Consider the following 22,675-nt stretch of genomic DNA (forward strand, 5'->3'; position numbering starts at 1 on the left):
GGTTCTGATTCATCTGGGGTGGGACTAACAAATTCACAGGTGTATTAGCTTTCTGTAGCTGCTGTAATAAATTATCACAAATTTAGTAGCTTGAAACAACACAAATTTATTATCTAACGCTTCTTGAGTGTTGGAAACAGGTCTCCATGGGCTAAAATCAAGGTGTTTCCAGGGCTGCTTTCATTTCTGGAGCCTTTAGGGGAGAATCTGTTTTCTTGTCTTTTCCAGCTTTTGGAGGCCTCCCACATTCCTTGCCTTGTGGTCCCCCCTTCTCTATCTTTAAAGCTAGCAATATAGCATCTCTTTGACCATTCTTCCATAGTCATGGCTCCCACTCTCTTCACTCAGGTGAGAGAGGTTCTCTGATTTTAAGGAGTCATGTAATTAGGTTGGGCTCACCTGGATAATCCAGGATCATCTCCCCATCTCAAGGTCCTTAACCTTAATCATATTTGCAAAGTCTCTCTTGCCATGTAACATAGGATAGTTACAGGTTCAAGGGATTAGGGAATGGACATCTTTGAAGACTGTTATTCTGTGCATCATTGAAGTGATGCTGATGCTGCTGGTCCAGGACCACACTTCAAACACCACTGGAATAGGCATTTCTTTCCAGAAGTTTCAGCAGTGAAGGGGTATTTGGAGTGTAGTAATCTGAGAGAGAGAGAAAGATAAAGAGAACTTTATCAGCTGGCAGCTTGGTTCATTCAAGTCTGAAGTCTCAGGGCCAGGGAAGCCAGTGATGTCATTTTCAATCTAAGGCAGAAGGTCTGAAGACCAGGGCGCCCCTGGTGCAAGCCCTGGAGTCCGATGCTCAGAGAACTGGAGTTCTGATTTCTGAGGACAGGAGAAGAAGGGTGTCCCAGCTCCAGGAGAGAGAGAATTCACCTTTCCTCTGCCTTTTTGTTCTATCAGGGCCCTCAGGGCTGGTGGCTGCCCACATTGAGGGTGGGTCTTCCCCACTCAGTCCACTGACTCACACACTAGTCTCCTCTGGAAATATGCTCACAGACACATCCAGAAATAATGCTTTGCCAGCTATGTAGGTATCCCTTAATCCAATCAAGTTGACATCTAAAATTAACTATCATAGGGAGTAAATTTATAGCAGCAGCTACAGTGCAGTTTCTATGAAGACGTGTAAAAAACATACACAGTTCTTTCTCCTTCTTTCTCAGGCAAAGTAGAGGAGAAACCTTTGAGAAAGTAGAGGTTTCTCAGAAACGTCAGAGGAAGAGGTGTTGATGGAGGTCTCAACCAGCTGTCCCCTCCCTGCCTAATCCCAGTTGGAGGAAAGCAAATGGTTCTTCATTTTCATCTTTTTCCAACTTGGCAAAGAGTCTAATCTTTGCTTCTGGAAGCTTCTGCTGGTAGTACATTTGCACTTCTCAGCAGAAGGAAAGGTAAGAGAGATGAGATTTACTCAGGGGAAACTTTTTTTCATAATTCTCCTCAAAGTGATTAGAGAAAACCATATCAAAAGTGAAAATACACCATTGAAAATGGTCTGTAGTTACTGAGGACCTGTCCTATGTTAAGCATTCTTTATACATTGTCTTACCAAAACCTCATATTCATCTTGTGAGGCTGGCCTTGATTGCAAACATCACCTTAGGTTTACAAAGGAGTGATACAAAATAGCACTAAATAGAAAACCAATTCCATTATTTGCTCTTAGAACAAGGTCACCGGTCAGTATTTAAGTTTAAAAGTAAATCAATTAAAATAAAAGTATTCTGTTAACACTAGACATATAAAACATAGGAAAGGTCATACATGTCTTAGAATGACTGAAGTTTGGTAAGTATTCAGGAGACAGTTTGGCTCCCTGTGTTAGACTCAGATAATTAAGAGAATAAAAAGATCATATGAAGTGGTTTTCCTTTAACAAGGTTGTTAGTTAGGATTTCAAATACCAGCAGCATGAAGCACTTATTTACTTATTGTCATTTATCATATTTACTTGAGGTCACTTAATACTTGTGGATATTAATTAACCACATCATTTGCATAATACACAACTCTTCATTTAATCCAACTCATTTTGTTTTTGACAATTTCCCCATTATGTCAAGGTAACATTAAATTCTGTTTTAGAACCAATCAAATCTAAAGTCTTCATATCATTTTCAAAGTACCATCTTAAGGATGACCAAGGACATCACAGAAGTTTTTTAAATATCTTGTCATCTATACTATTTTGTCTAATTTTGTATATGTTTAAACTCTCCATAATAAAAACTATATTTTAAAAAAGATAAAAAAAAATATCTTTTCATCTAAAGACCAGTATTTCCTTGAATATGGGAGAGACAGAGACAGAGAGGAATCAGATATCTTATTTAATATCTTTTTTTGCCAGACTCCTTCCCCCTGGAATATGCCTAAGATCGGGCCCAAAGAGATAAGATGTTCTACTGAAATGCCGCAGGCTAGTAAGGTTATTTTCTCCAAACTCCAGCTTGCCACTCAAGGTTGTCAGTTTTAGGGGACACATATAAAAATAAAGCAGAAGATTGTCATAGCAATGATTAACAATCCTCATTGTTGGCTTCTCTAGCTAATATCTAGCTATTAAACTATTCTTTGCAGTAGAAATAATTATACTTGTTTACCAGTTCTGAATGTTGAGAAAGTACTGTTTACTCAACATTAAGCACTTAAAAATGAATTCAGTCCCTTTTGTGTCTAGAGGAACAGAGACTCCCAGTACACAACTACTTATTCAGAATGAGATCATTTGCGCAAGAATGTTCATTTAATTAAAGATAATTTAATTGATGCATAATGCATTATGCAATGAAGACTAAGAGAATCTAAGGTAGGATTAAAAAGCAAATTGTTTCTCTGTTCTACTTTCAGATAGAGGTAAAACTTAAATTTCAGAGAAACAGCAACCTGCCCTAAATCTTATCAAGTGAGTTTTATTTCCAACTGGCATTTATGTTTCTTCTGTGGCACAGTAGGTATGAGAACATAAGTCTTGTATCAAGAAGCTAAAGTCAACTTTAAACAATGACAGTAAATTCTACACTCCTGAATAGGGCTTAAACACAGAAAATATATAAGTTCCATAAAAAGAACTATGCACATATATGTACATACTTTAACACACACATACACATACCTTAATAATGGAATACTATCAAATTTTTATAATTCCTTCCTATTGCACTATATACCACACCCCCAGCCTAGTCCTACTTCCCAAGCAATTTATTTTAAATTGTTGTAGCTATTTCTTTTTGTAGTTACCATTATATCTCTAAATAAGACAGCTTTCCTGCTATTTCCTTTTGGACATCATCTACAGCGCTGAGTTCTTGTTATGGTAGATGAAGGCTTAGTTTTTTTTTTTTTTTTTTACACTGGCCTATCTTCTATCTCCCAACTTTCCAATATAGTGATATTACTATGTATTTTTTGAACTGATCATTACAATACACTGTTGCTATAAATATTATTCACACAGTAGTGTACTATGATGTTTCCCTTCCTTTTGCTTTTCCTGGCGTTTCTAATTGCTCTTCTTTACCTATTACTCCATTTTCCCATTATCATATCCACCTTACTTTCAAAGTCTTCATCACCAAGAGTCCCTTTTCCTTTTATGGATCCCTCCATATTTCAGCTCCAATCATAGTTGTTCCTGTCTGGTCTCTGTGCACAGCTGCCGTCTGTCTCTAGGACTTCCCTTCGCCATCTCGTGGGCTGTATCCAGGAATCGTGGACCTTATGTCCTTCTCTTCTCCTTCTATGGTTTACTCCCTTTTTTTCTTGGAGCATATCCTCAGAAAGAAGGTAAATTTCCAGGACTGCTTCCATGGCTGAAATCTCTTTATTTGACCCTGACAACTGATGAGTTTGAGTTTGGCTCTACATAGTATTACATATGGTAAGAATAATTTTTCGTACTAATATTTAAGGGCTTTTCTGTTGTCTTTTAAGCATCTTTTATTGTTGAGGAGTCTGATATCATCTAATTCCCTTTCTGTTTTGGTAACCTGCCTCTCCTGAGCCCACTCCCGTCCCTGCCTCCCTTCCAGAGTGTCTTTTGACCAAAGGTTCTGGAATTTCACAGAAATAACATTTGCTGTGAATCCTGCCTTCATCCATTGTTCTGCACACCTGGTGGGACCTTCAACTTGGAAGCTCATATCCTTTAACTTTGGGATATTTTTCTATATTATTTCTTTGCTAATTTCTTCTCTATTTCCTCTGGAAATTCATATCATTCAGATGTTGGATCTCCTGGACTAATTCTTTATGCTTACTATATTATCTTTTGCATTTTATATATCTTTTCTTTTTATTCTGAGGAAATTCCTTAACTTTGTCTCCAAACTTTCTATTTTTAAAAAATTAAGAATACACAGATGTTCATGAGATTTTTCTAATTCTTTGTTCCTTTTATGAATATAATATCTTCTCAAATCTCTCTGAGTGTACCAATTAGAGGATTTCTTTTTCTTAATTATATCTTTATTCTCTTTCCTCCAGGATAATATTTTACCTACTTTGTTTTAATATTAGAAACTTTTGTGGTTGTCCACATATGTTTAGGAATAAGGCTTTAAAAGCTAATTGGGAGTTCTGTGTATGTAGATAGAGGGTGTGATTGGAGGATTTTTGTTTGAGGTATTTGAGCTCAGAGTTTACTGTTTCATTGGAAACCCAGAATTCCAGATTATGATTTCCTTTTCCCTTCTGTGACTGTTCACCTTTTTCTTCAGAAGAAATGCCACCTGGCTTGGGTAGATGCATAGATAATAAAGCATCCTTTATTTGAGGATGGAGAAGGGACGATGGGATTCCACATCTTCTGCATTCTCAAGAATCCCTGACCTGTTATCATAGTGTAACTACTCCTCCATACAATTTCTCTCTTCTGGAAATTGGTTCACATTCCTGGTCCACTGATGGCCCCTCTCCTGTGTGCTCAGTTATGGCTTTGTACATTTTATTAATAATTCCTTTACTAGCATTTAAGTGATATCTCTGGAGGGAGGAAAGATAGATGCATTTTGTCACGCCTTTGTATTTAATCCAAAATCTTGGTCTGTGTTTTTAATCAAGTTCTCAGGAGGCTTTTCGTACATTAACATGTGAACTGCTGACCTAAGGTGTGGAGGGCACATTGGTAGACAGTGACTCAGGGAAGAGGGAGATGCAAAATAGAAGGCAGCTTCAGCTGTGAAAGAGTTGAAACCTTAAAACATCTCTGAATTTGATCCTCCATGGAAAAGACTAAAATATACCCTGGTGTTTAAGAACTTTGGATTTGGAGTTGGGACAGCCTGTATTTGAGTCCTAGTTCTGCTGCTGTGAATGGAATGACCTTTGGAAGTTGCTGCAACTCACCAAAGTTCAGTTGCTCATCTGTAAATTGGGCATATTTATCGTAACTACCTCATAGGGTTGTGATGATGATTAAACAAGGTAATGCTTGCAAAAAGCTTAGTATTGTGCTTGGCACATAGTAAGTACTTAATAAGTATTGATTGTAATTAGATATTATTAAAGTAGCCATACCTTTCCCTTGGAATTGCAAGAAACAAAGAACAAAGAAAATGCTATCTATACATCTAGATAGAACATGAATAAATCGGTAAATCTAGTATATTTTGTTATATAATCTAAAATCAAAATGAGGTTTATAAGTGAAACTTTATGTAACATAATCAAACAGATACATGTTTGATTATCTTCAATGTCAATATTTGAAAAGAATTTCCTGCCATTAGTTAAATATAAGTAATAAACATTTTTATGTGTGGCCTTATGTTGTATTTTAAGAATACCATTTACTACCCAATGATTTATCTAACTTATATGAAATAAATTAGTCTTTTGTTTGTTACAGTGGTACACACATTTTAAATTGTTTATAATATAAGTGACATAAAAATAATTTATCATATTAAGTATTAAGGAAAGAAATATGGCCCATTTTTTATTGTTCTTGCATCAGCAAATCCAGGGGAAAGCTGCTTGTCAAAATTGAAAAATGTTTTGTGCTGATTATATAAATTCAATTACTTTAGCTTTTCCCCATAGACATTTTTTTCCCACTTATTGCAGCATGTTTTTATAATTATGGCCTATGGTGGGGAAGGAGCATTGCACTAAAAGTTAGGCATCGTGAGTGGTAGTCCCATCTTTATTGTGAATTACTAGTGCGTCCTTTCTGTTCCCTGAAATGTGTAAAGCCTTATATAAATGTGAGGCAGTGCTGCTTCTTTCAGATTCGCTACAGGGTGATTCAGGTTGTGCAGTGCAATGCTTTTGTCTTCCCAGCACGGAGTGTTGGCTGAATTTCTCTTGCTCAGCCTGACTGTCGGGTCTTCTCTGTAAAGGCCGCTGTGCCTATATGCATGCCCTCCTCAAAAGCATGTCATAAGCTAGACTTACCTGACATTATTTGTCTTCATTGATGGTAAGGACATCCAACATTCTCCTATTCTCAGTTTAGGATCTTCTTCAGAACTGAAATATTTTATTTGAGTATCTAGTGATTCAGCATAGTACCGAGTAAAGTGACCTGGTAATAATCCCATTATTTTGAGACATGTAGATTTAAAAAGTAGATATTTGGGGGGCTGTGTGCTTCACCTTTGCTATGTGCCAAAGCTTTACTTTCCCATGTGTTGCTCATGCAACCCTGCTGTGTGTGTGTGCAGTCTGAATGGAGGGCAATGAAACCATGTTCTGTTTTAGAACATGGTGCATGGCTGGTGAGAATTTTGGATCTTCAAAAGAGTTTGGTTAAACTAGTCAATTGAATTCTCCTTGAACCTGCAGTAGGATCTTATTTATTCTGGTCAGAATATAAATGGGGCTCAGAATATTCTCACTTTTAAGTATACTTTGGGGTTTTTAGTATCTTCAGTGATTTTTGCGTTAATTACCTCAGTACATTAATGGTGATACAGTAAGAGTTTAAATCTACGTGGTAAGTGGAAACTAGTGTTTTTTTACAAAAGAAAACCTGTTAGTAATTTTATATTGTCATCTTTTTAGCATTACTAAATAGTCCATCACATTTTGTGGTCACATATCCAGATTTTTTTCTTTCAGAAACATTTCATAACTGCAAACCAAGATGCACTGGGAGCCTAATGCAAAAATTAAGGTGACAAATATTGTAATTATATGCACAAACAGCAGTAAAAACTTGACTAATACCGTATTTAAAGCCACATTTGTATTTTTGTTTGTGCATTAGTCTTCGAGTTACAGGACATCCTGTTCTACAAATGCAATATTTTTGATCTATTATTGCTTTATTTTTGGAAACAACCTGATTTCTCTTCAGAGCTGATTGTGGTGCTTAATGGATATAGATTTTAAAATATAGTTCTATACATACATGCTTATGACTTTTTGATGTGCAGGAGACTAATGCTTATATTGTCAAATCTATCAGTATTTTCCTTCCTGGCAAAATGAGTTAAATCAGATATTTTTCTTTGCCCTACACAGTGTTGTTCTTTTAAAATTTAAGCAAATAGTTAAAATTGGCTTTTTTCTAAAAAATGTGAAAGACCTGGTAATGCCCAGCCTCTGTCTCCACATACAGCTTCCCCTGTAGATGGGACAGTCACTCATCAGATCTTCAGAGTGCCCGCCCCTTCCTGTTATCTCAACACTGAGGCTGAGGGTCACCTTCACTACCAAAAGCTTACTGTGATCCTGTTGGAAAATACTAGAATAGAATTCTTTTGTCTAGTATGATAATTGCTCATGTGTGGTACCTGTTTGGCCCCTGTACTTACTTGAATTTATAATTTCTGCTTTACAGTGTTGGCTTTTTGTGTTATGTTTAGAAAACTATTCCCACCCTCCAAATTATATAAATAGTTTTCTCTATTTTCTTATGGTATTTTTATGCTGAATGTTTGCATTTAAATATTTAATGTATTAAGAATTTTCCTTTAACCTAAGGTACGATGTGGGAAGCTTTATTTAGCTAGTCATTTCCAATATTGTTTGTTAAATAATTCATATTCTCACCATGAATTTAAAATACTGTCTTTATTATATACTAAATTATTACATACAATTATATATACCCTTTTTATAGGTAGCATTCATTCTTTCACCGCTGTTATACTGTTTTAATTATCGTAGGCTTATAAGCTTTATCCTATTTATTATGTATAGGGCCAGTTCTTTTCTTTTTCTTGCATATTTTTATGCAATGATATTTTTGGCTTACTTTAGAATGAATTTTTAAGCCTTGTTTTCCTTTTCCTCCTATGTCACCATTCCCAAATGCTTTGTTTTTTAAATTAAAAATTGAAATTTTAGGCCGGGCGCGGTGGCTCACGCCTGTAATCCTAGCACTCTGGGAGGCCGAGGCGGGTGGATCCCTCAAGGTCAGGAGTTCGAGACCAGCCTGAGCAAGAGCGAGACCCCGTCTCTACTAAAAATAGAAAGAAATTATCTGGCCAACTAAAATATATATAGAAAAAAATTAGCCGGGCATGGTGGCACATGCCTGTAGTCCCAGCTACTTGGGAGGCTGAGGCAGTAGGATTGCTTGAGCCCAGGAGTTTGAGGTTGCTGTGAGCTAGGCTGACGCCACGGCACTCACTCTAGCCAGGGCAACAAAGCGACACTCTGTCTCAAAAAAAAAAAAAAAAAAATTGAAATTTTAATGAGTTGATGAATTAAACTTTGGAGAATTTACATCTTCCAATTTTGAGTATTTGTAAATAAAGCATTGACATGTTCTTCATTGTAAACAGACAACGATACCAACAAGATGAGCACTCAGAAGCATCCAGGTACGAAGTACAGTGTGTGCATGGGTAGGAGGGAGCCCAGCTCAGTCGGGGCTGCTGAGGAAAGGCTCTGCAAAGAGATTGCATGTGGACTATGGCGGTTGGAGGAACGGCAGTGATCACACGTCGGCTGCTGGGAAGAACTGGATTCTCGTTTCAGGTGACCATCAGAAAAGCTAAGTTTGCTGTACAGTATGGATCAGGAGATCTGATCATGATTGTAGAACCATCCCTGATTACAGAATCTTGGGTTGTGTCTCCCACTTCATCCTCCAGACCATCCCAGAAGATCTAATAAGATTCCATCTGGGAAATCACTAGGAGTTCCTAAAAGGGAAAGAAGGAAGATTATTGGTTGGAATAAAAACAGGGTTGAATGAGTTCCAGAAAGCAGGTTCTCAAACTCGTGGACAACAATCTTCAGAAGAAGACAACTTCAAAAAACCAACTAGAAGCAACATGCAGAGAAGTAAGATGAGAGGGGCATCCTCAGGAAAGAAGACAGCTGGTCCGCAGCAGAAAAATCTTGAACCAGCTCTTCCAGGAAGATGGGGGGGTCGCTCTGCAGAGAACCCCCCTTCAGGATCCGTGAGAAAGAACAAACAGAAGACTCCTGGAAATGGAGATGGTGGCAGTACCAGCGAAGCACCTCAGCCCCCTCGGAAGAAAAGGGCCCGGGCAGACCCCACTGTGGAAAGTTAAGAGGCATTTAAGAATAGAATGGAAGTTAAAATGAAGATTCTGGAAGAATTAAAACCATGGCTTGTTGAGGACTGGGACTTAGTTACCAGGCAGAAGCAGCTGTTCCAACTCCCTGCTAAGAAAAATGTAGATGCTATTCTGGAAGAGTACGCAAATTGTAAGAAGTCGCAGGGCAATGTCGATAACAAGGAATATGCAGTTAACGAAGTTGTGGCAGGAATAAAAGAATATTTCAACGTGATGTTAGGCACCCAGCTGCTCTACAAGTTTGAGAGGCCTCAGTATGCTGAAATCCTCTTGGCTCACCCTGATGCGCCGATGTCCCAGGTTTACGGAGCGCCACACCTACTGAGATTATTCGTAAGAATCGGAGCAATGTTGGCCTATACGCCCCATGATGAGAAGAGCCTTGCATTATTGTTGGGCTATTTGCATGATTTCCTAAAATATCTGGCAAAGAATTCTGCATCTCTGTTTACTGCCAGTGATTACAAAGTGGCTTCTGCTGAGTACCACCGTAAAGCCCTGTGAGGGTCTACTGACCACTCACTGTTACCTGTCTGGTATATGTAAACACTTTTTGTTCTTAGTCCTTTTCTTGTATAATTGATGTTCTTTAAAATTGTTAATGTATAACAGGGCTTATGTTTCAGTTTGTTTTCTGTTGTGTTTTAAACAGAAAATAAAAGGAGTGATGCTCCTTTTCTCATTTCAAAGTTGCTACCAGTGTATGCAGTAATTAGACAAAGACGAAACATTCAGTAGAACATTTTATTGCCTAGTTGACAACATTGCTTGAATCCTGGTGGTTCTATCCCTTTGACACTACACAATTTTCTAATATGTGTTAATGCTACGTGACAACACTCCCTGATTCCTAGTGCCAAAAGGTTCAACTTGATGTATATACCCGAAAACCCATGCATTTGTGCTTTTTTTTTTTTTTTTTTTTATGGTGCTTGAAGTAAAACAGCCCATCCTCTGCAAGTCCATCTATGTTGTTCCTTAGGCATTCTATCTTTGCTCAAATTGTTGAAGGATAGTGATTTGTTTCATGGTTTTTGTATTTGAGTCTAATGCACGTTCTAACATGAAAGAGGCAATGCATTATTGTGTAGCCACGGTTTTCTTGAAAAGTTGATATTTTAGGAATTGTATTTCAGATCTTAAATAAAATTTGTTTCTAAATTTCAAAGCAAAAAAAAAAAAAGAGATTGCATGTGGGCAGAGGCTTACAGGTGAACAGAAACTTGCACACACAGTGGAAGATCCATGTAGAACTCTTGAACTCTGTTGTTGTGTCATAGTTTTGCAATGTATCACCTTGGCAAGTACAAAAATGGATGTAACTGTTCGACTAGTCTATACGACGGACAGGGAATGCCCTTGGAGAACCTAAGTTGAAAGTTCGTAGGTTCATTGCAGGAAATGGAATGGATAAAATTCTATCAAATGTCATTTTTAAAGACACAGAATTGACCTTAGGATAAGACTTTTGGGGATTTTAGTTTATTCATAATAAACATGGAAAGTGGTAACTAGTGTTCAACCTCAACAAAGCAATATATGATCTAAAAGTGCTGGACAGCAGATCGAGAATTTAAGAGCGTTTTATCCCGAAGCTTTGTCAGCATATTGGCGGCAACGCAGAGCATACAGCTGCCCCTGGAGGCTCCTGTGACAGGCACCATCAGCAGACTTGAGAAATAAATTAACTGCGTGTAGTAGTGGAGGAAAAGAATTCCCAAAAAACTCTGAAACAGCAAGAAATCACAGTCTAGAGACCGTGCCATCCAACCATAAATGTATTACTTAAACCATTTTTCGCCTAGTCTGGCTGTGTTTTAATTTTCTAGCTCACTAAGTTTTCCTCAGTGGAGGGTTAAGCTTGCCATTGGTTATCAGTTTAAGTTGCAACTTTTGGGATTTAAAAAAAAATATCAGAAGGCAAGTGTCTCTCTTTAACTGATGTCCCGAAAAGACTACAGCAATGGAACCTATTTTTTAAATGGCTCCTCCTTTCACTGATGTCACCTCAAAGGCATAACACAATTGCTGGAGTATATTTTTTAAATTATTTTTTAAATCCATGAGTGAGAGAAATACACAAAGCTCATTCTTTCTATGTTTCTATTCAAAGTTTATGGAATGTAAGGCAAAAGGTATGTCCCTACATAGAGACAGCTCAAGTTGAATGCAGTGAAAGTTAAACACATGGAAAACTTTGTAGCCCACTAACAAAAAGAATAATGGGTGGAATTTGGGGGCAGCAATTTGGAAAGAGCAGCAAACTCACCTATTTTTTTTTTTTTGGTTGTTTAATATTGTGAAAAATCTTTAAATGAACACAGGCACTAGAAATGAAAGAAAAAAATTGCAACATATACCCTATCACCATGTCAGACTGAGGTCAAAAGGCTTTATAGTTACACACAGGTTGGATAGGAGACAGATAAAATAAAAAATTTATACAACTGATCTTATCCTGCCCCCTGAATCTTTATTCCCATGGTGGTGGATTACATGTAGATTTTTACCATTATTACAATCCCTGTCAAAACTTTGTCACTTGAAGGTAGTCAATTCAGAGATTACACTCTCTGTCAAGACTCTTTTGTTCCTTCTCATAGGGTCTTCCCTAGTACTTCTGCACTCCAAGTTAGCATCCTGGTGCAGAAGGAAGCTTGAGTATCCTTCCAGCATTGGCACAGCTTGGTGGGGAGACATCTGATGTCCCTCTTGGCCCTGGTACTGTCTTTTGAGTCCTCGCTGGCCACATGGAAGTGTCCCCCAGCCTGCCTGAACACTGGGTGTCCTGAGTTATGGCTGTTTGTAGTTGGTTGTTTGGAGTGTCTCGTGAGACACTCCACTGCTAAGCCCATCTTTCTATACTGTGTAGCTTCCTGGTCCTATTGCCAGGCCACTAGAAGTCCACTTTTTATTTTAAATTTTTTATGGAAGTAAAATATGCATAACATAAAATTTACCATTTTAACCATTTTTAAGTGTACAATTCAATGGCATTAAGTACAGTCAAATGTTGTGCAACCATCACCACTATTCATTTCTAGAATTTTATCATCATCCAAAACAGAAACTCTGTGCCTATTAAACAATAACTCACCATTCCCTCTTCCTTCTAGACCTTGGTAATCTCTATTCTACTTTCTGTCACTGTGAATTTGACTACTTCAGGTATCTCATAAAAGTGGAATCATACAATATTTGTCTGTGTCTGTTTCTTTTACTTAGCATAATGTCTCTAAGATTCATTCATATAGCATATGTCAGAATTTCATTCCTTTTTATGATGAAATATTATTCCATTGTATGTATATGTACCACATTATGTTTATTTGTTCATCTGCTAGTGGACACTTGGGTTGTTTCCACCCTTCAGCTATTGTGAATATTGCTACATTGATGACAAGTATCTGTTTGAGTTTCTACTTTCAGTTGTTGTTATATATGTAAGAGTGGAATTGCTGGATAGGGGTTCGTTTTATGTCTTAGCAAATTTTTTATACCCTTTGGAGACCTAAGAACTTGTGACTGCTTACTCAGTACTTGCCTGAGGTGGGCAGTCCATTGCGACGCTGTCCTCAAATCTGTTTGTGTAGACATTTTCCTCGGTCTTCATCATGTGCCCTGGTACTGGCTAAATGTGGGCACTTAAGGGTTGCTGAGCTGTTCCCTGTACAAAAAAATAATTTCCCCTGTTCTGTGACTCCCTCTAACCTCTCTGGTTTGAGATTTCTGCCCTGAGAGGGATGAGCCAAGACACATCTGATCACTCAATCCTCATATCCTCTCTTGTTTTTCTAGTCCACCAGTAACAGAAGGACTTTCTCCATCTCTTTCTTGTTGTCAGGAATTCTCTCTGCATCACATTCTCTTGCTTTCTGTGTTAAAGCTTGTAAAAAAGCATACTCATATTTCTAAACTTTGCTTTTAATATATAAGGGGACTCTTAAAATTTAGAAAGCTTCTTATTTTCAACAAAGTCAGGCTTTCAAAACTGTTACCTCACTCTGAACATTAAAAAACATTTAGCTTGAGACTCAAAGCTGAGCTCTAACTTCTTTCTTCCTAGATGGTGTCCCCTAGCTCCTGAAGTAATAGTGTCATCAGCTCAATAAGTGGGAAATGGAAGGGCAGGGAAAAACATATTGAAGTAATGTGTCAAAACTACTGTCCCCGTTGCATTAGCATTAGCATTTATTTGGCCAATTTCTGGTCAGCTTCTCTTTGTTCTCATTCTATGTCCCACTACTTCAGCTCCAATTTTGGCGGAGGGTTAGTGGAATCACATTTGGCTTGATGGGTTCTGGACAGAGACTTTCTGTGTCCTTGTATTAGCATAAGCACGTAAGGTCTGTTTTCAGATATAGTGAGTATTGTCACATGAGAACATCATGGCTAAAGCTTTGATGTACATCTTAAAATAGTATCATAAAGGTAAAGAATGATAAAGTGACTGCATGGTAAAAAGAACTGCAGAAGTTCGGACTACTATTTTGTGTGAATATTGATTTCTAATGGCTTTGCTGTGACCTTAATTGAGCTATTAGAAGCTAAGCTAGCTTTGGAATGAAATGAAAGTGCTGTAGCATATGCAGGAGCTCTTCTAGGTTGATTGAAGTTGTGATTGGGATGACAGTGGGAGTCCTTACTGTGCTTGGGCTCCTCGTGGCTATGCAGCTAAAATGCATCATCACCTTGCAGGGAAACAGTGAGCTAGCCTGTGCAGCATTTCCACTGTCTTCTGCTTAGAGAGAGAGTAAGGCAGAAAAAGCTGTTAATAGTCAGTGGCAAGAGAAAAAGCTAATGAGACCAAGCAGTGTTCCTAACAGCACATTAGTGCCCTTCTACTTATTTCACCAGCGTTGGCCTGATAATATGAACTGCCAGCCCCTCTTACCCCTTTGTTGTATATATTGGTTTTCTTTCAGAACAAAGTCCTTATCTACAGCTGAGAAGTTGGCGAGTCAAGGTCCTCTGCTCCACCTCCTCATCACGGCTTATTTCAGAAGCTTAGAGTGTCACGTGAAATCTTTTCTTTAATCTTCTCTTTTCTTTTACTGTCATTTACCCCCATTTAGTCCAGGGGCTACTCACTGAAGTTTTCAGTGACAGAAAGACAAATTCATCACGTCAATAGCATTTTATATTTAGTACAAACCTTGTAGAGATGTTAAGCGTCACTTGTGTACATGCAGGAATGCTCACAGATGAAAGACCAGAATGAAGAAATTGAGTGTCCATGAACTCTGTCTGCCTTTCACTTTATGTTCCCTTTAAAACAATCCGGTCTGTTCTTGTTTTATGGATGGTATGACCTGGTCCATTCTTCCAGACTGGTTAGGCCATGCTCAGCGCATGTCATTGTGCAAATAAATGCTGGTCAGTACTGAGCCTCCTAAATTTCATGTATTCCCAGACCATGTTTATCTCTTCAGAGGCTCTTTGCTCTGAGTCTGCAAAATGGCTGTGAATATAGATTCACTGAGTGTGGCTCAGCCCATCATTTAATCCAGTAGTTCCAACACCTGAATGATCATCAGGATCATCTAGGGAGCCACAAAAACTTTTAAAGACCCAATAAATCAAATTCCCTGTGAATCTGTCTCAAGAATCTATGTCTGTAAAGAGTTTCTCTGTGATTCTGCCTCTCAGCCGGATTGGGGTCCTCAATCCGTGTCCCTACTTTAAATAAGGTACTGTCTAAAGCAGATAAGTCCTAAACCACAGGTACCTATATGAAATGCTTGCAAAGCATTTAAAAATACATGTCAGAGCCTTAACCTTTGAGATTTAGAGACAGCTCATTGAGATTGAGTTCCAGGCGATTGTAATTTTCTTAAAAATTGAATAGGTGATTTTATTTCATACTCCAATCCCAGATGAGACGCACTGATCTAAATCATTCTTTTCAGATAAGAATAAAGCCTAATTTTAAAGATGACCAAAGAAGATGCTTTGACTTAAACTATGTATATATCCTTACTATAAGATGCTGGTAATTAGTGATGGAAGTGAATGAAATTTTACTAAAATTACTCACAGAGCAATTGTTTGTTCTTGTTAAAGGAACAAACAGGGTCTGAAGTTTATCTCTGATAGGAGAGGAGAACTTAAGAAATTAAAGAAACACTGAATATTAAATAAACTATAATATCTGTCTTTTTCTTAAGGAATTGTGATCAGGCTTATTTTAGTTACAAGTAATAGAAAGTTTAATGAATGAAAACAGGAATTTCCTTTTTGAATGTAAAGGAGAAGACCACCAAAAATTGAGACTTCAGGTGCACCTGGATCCAGAAACTCAAAAAATGGTAGCGCTCTCTCTTTGTCTTTCTGCACTGTTTTTCTCTTTGCGTTGGCTTCATTCTCAAGCAAGCTTTCTCCAAATGGCAAGAAAAACGATAGCCACTGGCAGTGCCCAGCCTATTCCCTTAAGCAATCTAAAAGGGAAGGTCTCTCTCTTTGGGAGTATCCGTAGTCCAGATCTCAAAGACTCTGATTGGCCTTGCCTGAATCACCTGCCCATCCCTGAACTTGTCCCAACGTCCTGGGGAAGGAGGCCTCTGAACAGTCTGGGTGACAGCCCCCCTGTGGTGTTGGGGATGCCAGCGTACCCACTACGACTGCTGAGGGTAGAGCAGAGTGGCTCCCCAAAGGGGGAAGGGGGAAAAACCGCTAAGCAGGGAATAAACAATAGCTTTTCTCCAAAGAACAAATTGAATGATTCTGTTTTGTCTGCCCCAAATTCTAGTGTTCAGTGAACTTTGTAATCTGTGGGGAATAACACGCCAGGCACTTCTGGAGTAAGGAGAATAAGTTTTTTATCTGGCTGTGTGCTTTTATGGGCCATTGGGAAGGATGTGTGCCTGAAATGGAAACTAAATTCTGCTGTAATACATTTAGTATTATCAAACTGAATTAATGAAGTAAACAAATGCATGGACAGATACTAAAATAGGCATTTTATAAACCTTTACAACATAAGTGGGCTGACCTAAGTAGTAAAGTAATAAGGATTAGGCTAACCCAATATATTTGTATGCAGATATGTTCCTGTAGTGAGAATATGACCTTGAATTCAAGCTGCCCACAGCTTCTCAAAACCTGTTTTAGTGATGCTTATAAGATATAATGAGGAAATGTTAAAGTAAAAAATATGTAATTCAAAATCCATTACAATCATCTATGTCGTTCTTCCCTCAAAGATGTCAAAAGCAAAAATTAGAGGAATCCTTTTGCTAAATCCAGTGATGCTCTCATGTCACCATTATGAAGTCAAGGTCAAAAAATAATTTAGTACTTCGTTCTCTGTCATGTGATGTGCCCTTCAAAAATGTTCTGTGGTGGATCTTGATTGGTATTTGGTAATATATGTTACAACTAAAGTTCAACTGCTTGGTACAGATGAACAATAATTTGTGATTTTGCCATCACTAATTAGCATCATATAAGGGAGATCTTTATTGCTACTTCAAGTTATGAAAGACACTTTTCTCAGCATCACAAATGCAAACCCTCTGCTGCTGTCAAGATTTCAGCATTTATACTTGGGTTATTTGAATGGAATTACTCTGCTGTCTCAATATGCATAGACACATAATGGTAACACGTTTTGATCACTAGCTATGTGACAGGTACTGTTCTAAGCCCTTTACATGTGTATTTTGTTTAATTCACATAACAGCCAGATGAGATAGATGCTTTCATTTCCCCATTGTGCATATGAAGACGCTGAGTCTTAGAGAGTTTAAGAAACTTGCCCACAGTCGCATGGCTAATAAGTCGTGGCACCAGAAGTTTAGCCCAGTTCTGCCTGGCTTCAGGGTCCAAGTCCTTGATGCTCAGGCCTTTCCTCTTTTCCTCTCTTCCTAGCCCATGACTTTATAACATTAGAAAAAAAGAAGTTTAAAGTTCTTAAATTAAGTGAAGGAGTCTAACCACACAAATCACATATATTGCCCAATATGATTGATTTTCGTATTAAAATTGGAATAGATATTAAAAGATCTAATAGATGTTGATTCTTTTTTTTTTTTTGAGACAGAGTCTCACTCTGTCACCAGCTCTAGAGTGCCGTGGCATCAGCTTAGCTCACAGCAACCTCAAACTCCTGGGCTCAGGTGATCCTCCTGCTTCTGCCTCCTGAATAGATGGGACTACAGGTGTGTGCCACCACGCCTGGCTAAATTTTCTTTTTTATTTTTAGTAGAGATGAGTCTCACTCTTGCTCAGGCTGGTCTGGAACTCCTGAGCTCAAGGAATCCTTCTGTCTTGGCCTCCCAGAGTGCTAGAATTACAGGCGTGAGCCACGGTGCCCGACCTTAGATGTTGATTCTTATTTTAGCTCTGGTTTTACACATGCGCATTCACAGACATTTCTAGATGTTTCTAAACAATACAAACTTGTTCTCTGAATTTCTCTCATCCCTGCTTGTATGCCAATGTGTTAAAAGAGATACAGAATAATTTAAACACAATATTTGCCTGCAAATGCTTTGCCTTCTAGTGGGGGAGATAAGACAAGTACAAAAATAACCACTAAAAAGTGAGTATGTGGTGTTGCTTCAGAGTGATGCTAAAAGGGTTATACCCATAGAAAACTATGGGGCTTCAAAGGTAGAGGGTCCTGATTCTAGCTCAGGTGATGAAGGAATGCCAAATGCAGAAGTCATTGAAAGGGTTGGCAGATTATTAAAAGAGAGAGTTAGGGCAGGGCCTGGAGGTGGACAGGGTGCCATGAAAATGAGGACACTTGCTCCCTTCCCAAGCTGTTTCTACTTGCACTGAGATGATTCCCCAAGGCTGGGGAACTCAGCAACCTTTCTGTTGGGGGCTTTAAGACCTTATCACTTTTGTCCCTGATTCAGTAGGTAGCCTTGAGAGGTTGATGCCTTTCCCTGCCCTCAGCCACTATCACATTTACTGGGAGCCACTGATTAAGCATCTTTATTCTTTGATTTGTTTAATCCCCTCTGCTAATTGTAGGCAGCCTGGGGGTTAGGGGTATGTATGCAGCAGAGATTGGGCCGAGCAGTCAGAAACCAGGTAACATGCTCCTCACTGCCAGCACCCCGGGCCCACCCCAACTCTCTTCTACACAGGAGCCACTGAGACTCTCCTACAGTTCGGGTGTACAAATTCTAAGGAATTATACCCCCTTAAAGGATTCCTCCTCCAGTCTAGGCATGTCCTCAGCAAAGCTGTTGCTAATGTGGTCCACTTTCAGGGCTGCCAGCTGGTTCTGACATATTTAGGGTCTGTCGGTTCCAGTTTGGAAGAAATTCTCTGGGATCTTCTTGGTGAAAATTAAAATAAAAACATCCTTCTCACAAATCCATTAGTAGTGTTCTTTGGATAAATGCTATTTCAACTAGTTACAAATTTAGCTAAGTGTGCAATCATCCATTCTATAGTTTTCTATCTTATTTTCAAGATACGCCACACTGAATACTAATACATGGATTTTACGACCTGCCCTCGATGAATTAATATGATTATGCCTAATATGATTATGTGAATGGGCTGCCTTGAAAGATAATTAAGTTTTTCACCACGGGAGGTATTCAAATGTAAGTTGGGTCACGAACTTGTGGAAATTTAAGCATTTGGTGGATTTTCGGGCTAAGTTATCCTGAAGGATCCTTCTTGTCCTGAAATTCTACAATTGTGTATATTTTTTTCATAGTGCTTCTATGCTGACTTTGAATAATCAAATTTCCCCTTCTTAAATGCTCACAGTCCACCCATTTGGGAATATTTCCTGGGATTGCTGTCAAACTGTCCATTTCATAGTTTGTAGCCCCTTCTTTCTTCCTTTCAGTGAAAATCAAGGCAGCCTATGCCCATCTCCTGTCCTGTCTATCTTTTCCACTTTCTGTGCCTTCTCAAAGGTCGGTGTCAGCAGTTCTGCTGCTCATTTGCAAGTTCCGCAGTTACCTTGAGACGTGATTTATCGAGGTCAGAATACTTGAACTCACTCAGAGTGGCCACATGCTCTTTTATAATCCTTCAGCCCCCTCGCATGTCAGTTCTCTCTTACTGAGGCTCACTCCTGTCTCTCCGTTCCCAGTCTCCTTATGATGAAGACCGAGGCAGAAGAGGAATAGCAGGTTCTACTCACAGCTGTTGTTGTGAAACATTCAAGCATCAGCGCGGCCCCAGCTCCAGCCTCCTCTGGTCTTTGGGCATCAGCTCTAATTTAGGAAGCACTTATTGTTGACCTGCATAATTTTTAGAAGCCTCAGTTCGCCACGGTCTTTAATCTCACTGAGGTTTCTGACTAGTTTGTGTCAGTGAGATACTTTTCCTTAATTGCATGTCCTTCTCTCTGCATTTTGTGCATGTCCTTGAACATACGGGCTCTTGCCACTCCTTTGTCTCTCCTTCCTTTCTTCCTTAGCAGGCTCATTCAGAATGATCTAGTCTTGGAAAGTGTATCATGCCTGCCTTTACTGTGAACTTTCTGCTGTCTGTGAAAGCCTATCTGTGAAGCCTGGTCCACAAGTTTGGTCTAACGTCTGACTGTGTTCTTTCTTCCCCCATCCCCATGAACTCTAAGGTGCTGCAGCCCTGTTGGTTTGCTAGGGCTGTGTAACAACGTGCCACAGACTGGGTGGCTTAACCTACAGAAATTTTATTTTCTCACAGTTTTGGGGATTAGAAATTCTAGATCAAGGTGTCAGCAGGGTTGGTTTTGTTCAAGACCTCTTTCCTTGGCTGGTAGATGCTTGGCCGTCTTCTCCCTGTGTCTTCACATGGTCTGCATACTGTCACCGGCTGGGTCCAGACTTCCTTTTAGGAGAACACTAGTGATAGTGGATTAGGGTCCACCATAATAACCCCATTTTAACTAAATTACCTTTTTAAAGACCCTATCTCCAAATACAGTCACATTCTGATACTAGGGGTTAGGGCTCCAACATATTAATTTTGGGGGGATGCAACTCAGCTCATAATGGGCCCTTTCCCACTTTAGTAGCTTGTAGCAACAGGTGAGAATTAGGGTCACAATAACAGCTGTGGTGTGGTTTTTGTTGTTTGGCCTCTTTCTTTACCTTGTAGAGATGAAATGTCAGCAAGAAGTTAAGATTATCTCTGCCAATCTGTTCTTCCTAGGCTGAGCCCAGTGTTCCAGGACTGAATTCACTTGACTCTCCTCTATTTACCTCTCAAGAAAGCAGCCTGGGTGCATGCCTTCCATGAATTTGCCCAAAAACTTCTATCAAAATCCTACCTATCCATCAAGCTCCACTCTGATACTACCCACTATTTTCCTGGTCTGTGTTGCCATGGTACTCCATCTTTATGAGAGTATTTATATTTATTTAATATTTCTATTGTGTTAATGTTATTTGTCTACCTCTTCTTGCTCATGTAAGACAGTAAGTACCCTGTAGAAACATTTTGTTCTCATGTTCATCTTTAATCACCCGAAAGCACCAAACACTTGGTTTGGACCCAGAAATCACTCACCAAATATTGAATTGGTTTGAATCTTCTCATAGATTTAGAATGGCTATAAAGGCAATAAACATTTAAATTGCATTTTATAGTTACACATATTCTTAAAAATACCATAGGACAAAACAGTGATATAGTGAATATAATATAATCACTGGGTTATTCTAATAGTCATTTTTAATGGTTGCTTTAAGTAATTAGCCTAATTACAATGTGTATCTTTTCATATATTTTTTCATGGTGATCTCACACAAAGCACTATTTATTCCTAGCACTAATTTCCCATTTATTATTTATGAGGGAGAATCCTTTTGTTCATTTTTCTAGTCCCTTATTTTAAAATATAGTTCCTTAGTGAAGAAAGGCTGTGGCCTGTAAATATTCTCATCCCTGGAACCATGTAGTAAACAGAGATAACGCAAGGCGGGTCACAGAAGGCTGCTCTCTCTTCAGCTGTGCGGGGTTGCTGTCTGACCACAGCCACAGAAGTATTAATAGTTTCCTGGGAAATAGCCCATTTGAAAGAAATGTGAGTCTAGCAACTAGGCAGCTTTTCTCTTAGGGTCTCTCTCAGACTTTTTCCCTTAATGTTTCATGCACCGAGTGGATTTTGAACTTTCATCCATTCATTTTTTTTAATACTGGAAATACTTAATGAGCACCACTTATAATGAATCTTATCTTCAAAATAAATAGGATGTCTTGAAAAGGAGTGAGGTGGCAGTGGGAGGTGCAAGGGCTGGGCAGGTTGTGCACTGAGCAGAGCATTTAGCCATGGGGTGATGGGGCTGACGTCAGACTGATTGAGCCTTATTAGGCCATGCACCCCGGCGTAAAGATGTGTTAGCCCAGAAGAAGGGGAGAAAGGAAGGCCTTTTTCTAATTAGCATAAAGATACTCTGTATTCATCAAGCTCTCCATTTTAGGAATGCATCCATCCACAGAGGGCACTTTTTTATTTTGGTAACTTAGGACACCCTGTGGACTAGCAGAGCATGGTGGGTAAAGAGAGATGGACGTAGCACACATTGCACAGTTGTGGGGTGGCACAGTGGAAGCAGAGAGATCATTTAAAGAGTTGCAGAAACCTAGGAAAGAAATGATGCTGCCTAGAACAAAGCAATGGTAGTGGAGATACAGTTGATGGATCTGCTCATGGATTGGATTCAGGAGGTTTGGGAAAGAGAGGGGAGAATGAGATGGGCCCCCAGAACTCTGGCCTGAGCATTCAATGACCATTGTTACCATTTACTAAGACGAAGAAGACTAAGGGTGAGGGCCAGAGTGGCAAGGGAGAAATTGAAGAGTTCTGTTTGAAGAAGTCTCACTGTAGGTGTTGCTTGAGGATTTTCTATAAGGCAGCCATGACAAGGCCCATCCTTCTGTGTGCCTAAAACCTAAAAGAAACAAAAAACCTGGGGCTGGGAGTTATGACAAGTCATTCAACATCTATGGGCCTTTTGCCAAAGGAATTAAGTACCCATTACTGCCACAGTCTTTTCCTGCCATAAAACACAACCATTAATTTCTACTTCCATTTGGTTATTTTTGTGGTAGTCTCTGTGCAGGATATACAACTAAGAAAGAGGAGGTAAAATGACAACTAGTAGTAAACTAATGCAGATTTTTCAAGCTAAAAAACACAATCAACAACACACACAAAGAGGCCTCAAGCTACTACCTAACATATTTTTGCAATAGTG

The 22,675-nt window shown here is 38.9% G+C and overlaps 2 protein-coding genes across 2 annotated transcripts in view; both read left to right on the forward strand.

Moving 5' to 3' along the window:
* SLC35F1 (solute carrier family 35 member F1) overlaps positions 1-22,675 on the forward strand; it is a 385,838-nt gene that overhangs the window by 134,097 nt on the left and 229,066 nt on the right. The window lies entirely within an intron of this gene.
* On the forward strand, positions 8,900-10,316 carry LOC138395238 (mortality factor 4-like protein 2). Its single transcript, XM_069487874.1, is given in 1 exon segment — positions 8,900-10,316. A coding segment is annotated over 1 exon segment (774 nt). The 5' UTR covers positions 8,900-9,245; the 3' UTR covers positions 10,020-10,316.

This window comes from Eulemur rufifrons, chromosome 15 (genome assembly GCF_041146395.1).
Source record: "Eulemur rufifrons isolate Redbay chromosome 15, OSU_ERuf_1, whole genome shotgun sequence".
Lineage (NCBI taxonomy): Eukaryota > Metazoa > Chordata > Mammalia > Primates > Lemuridae > Eulemur > Eulemur rufifrons.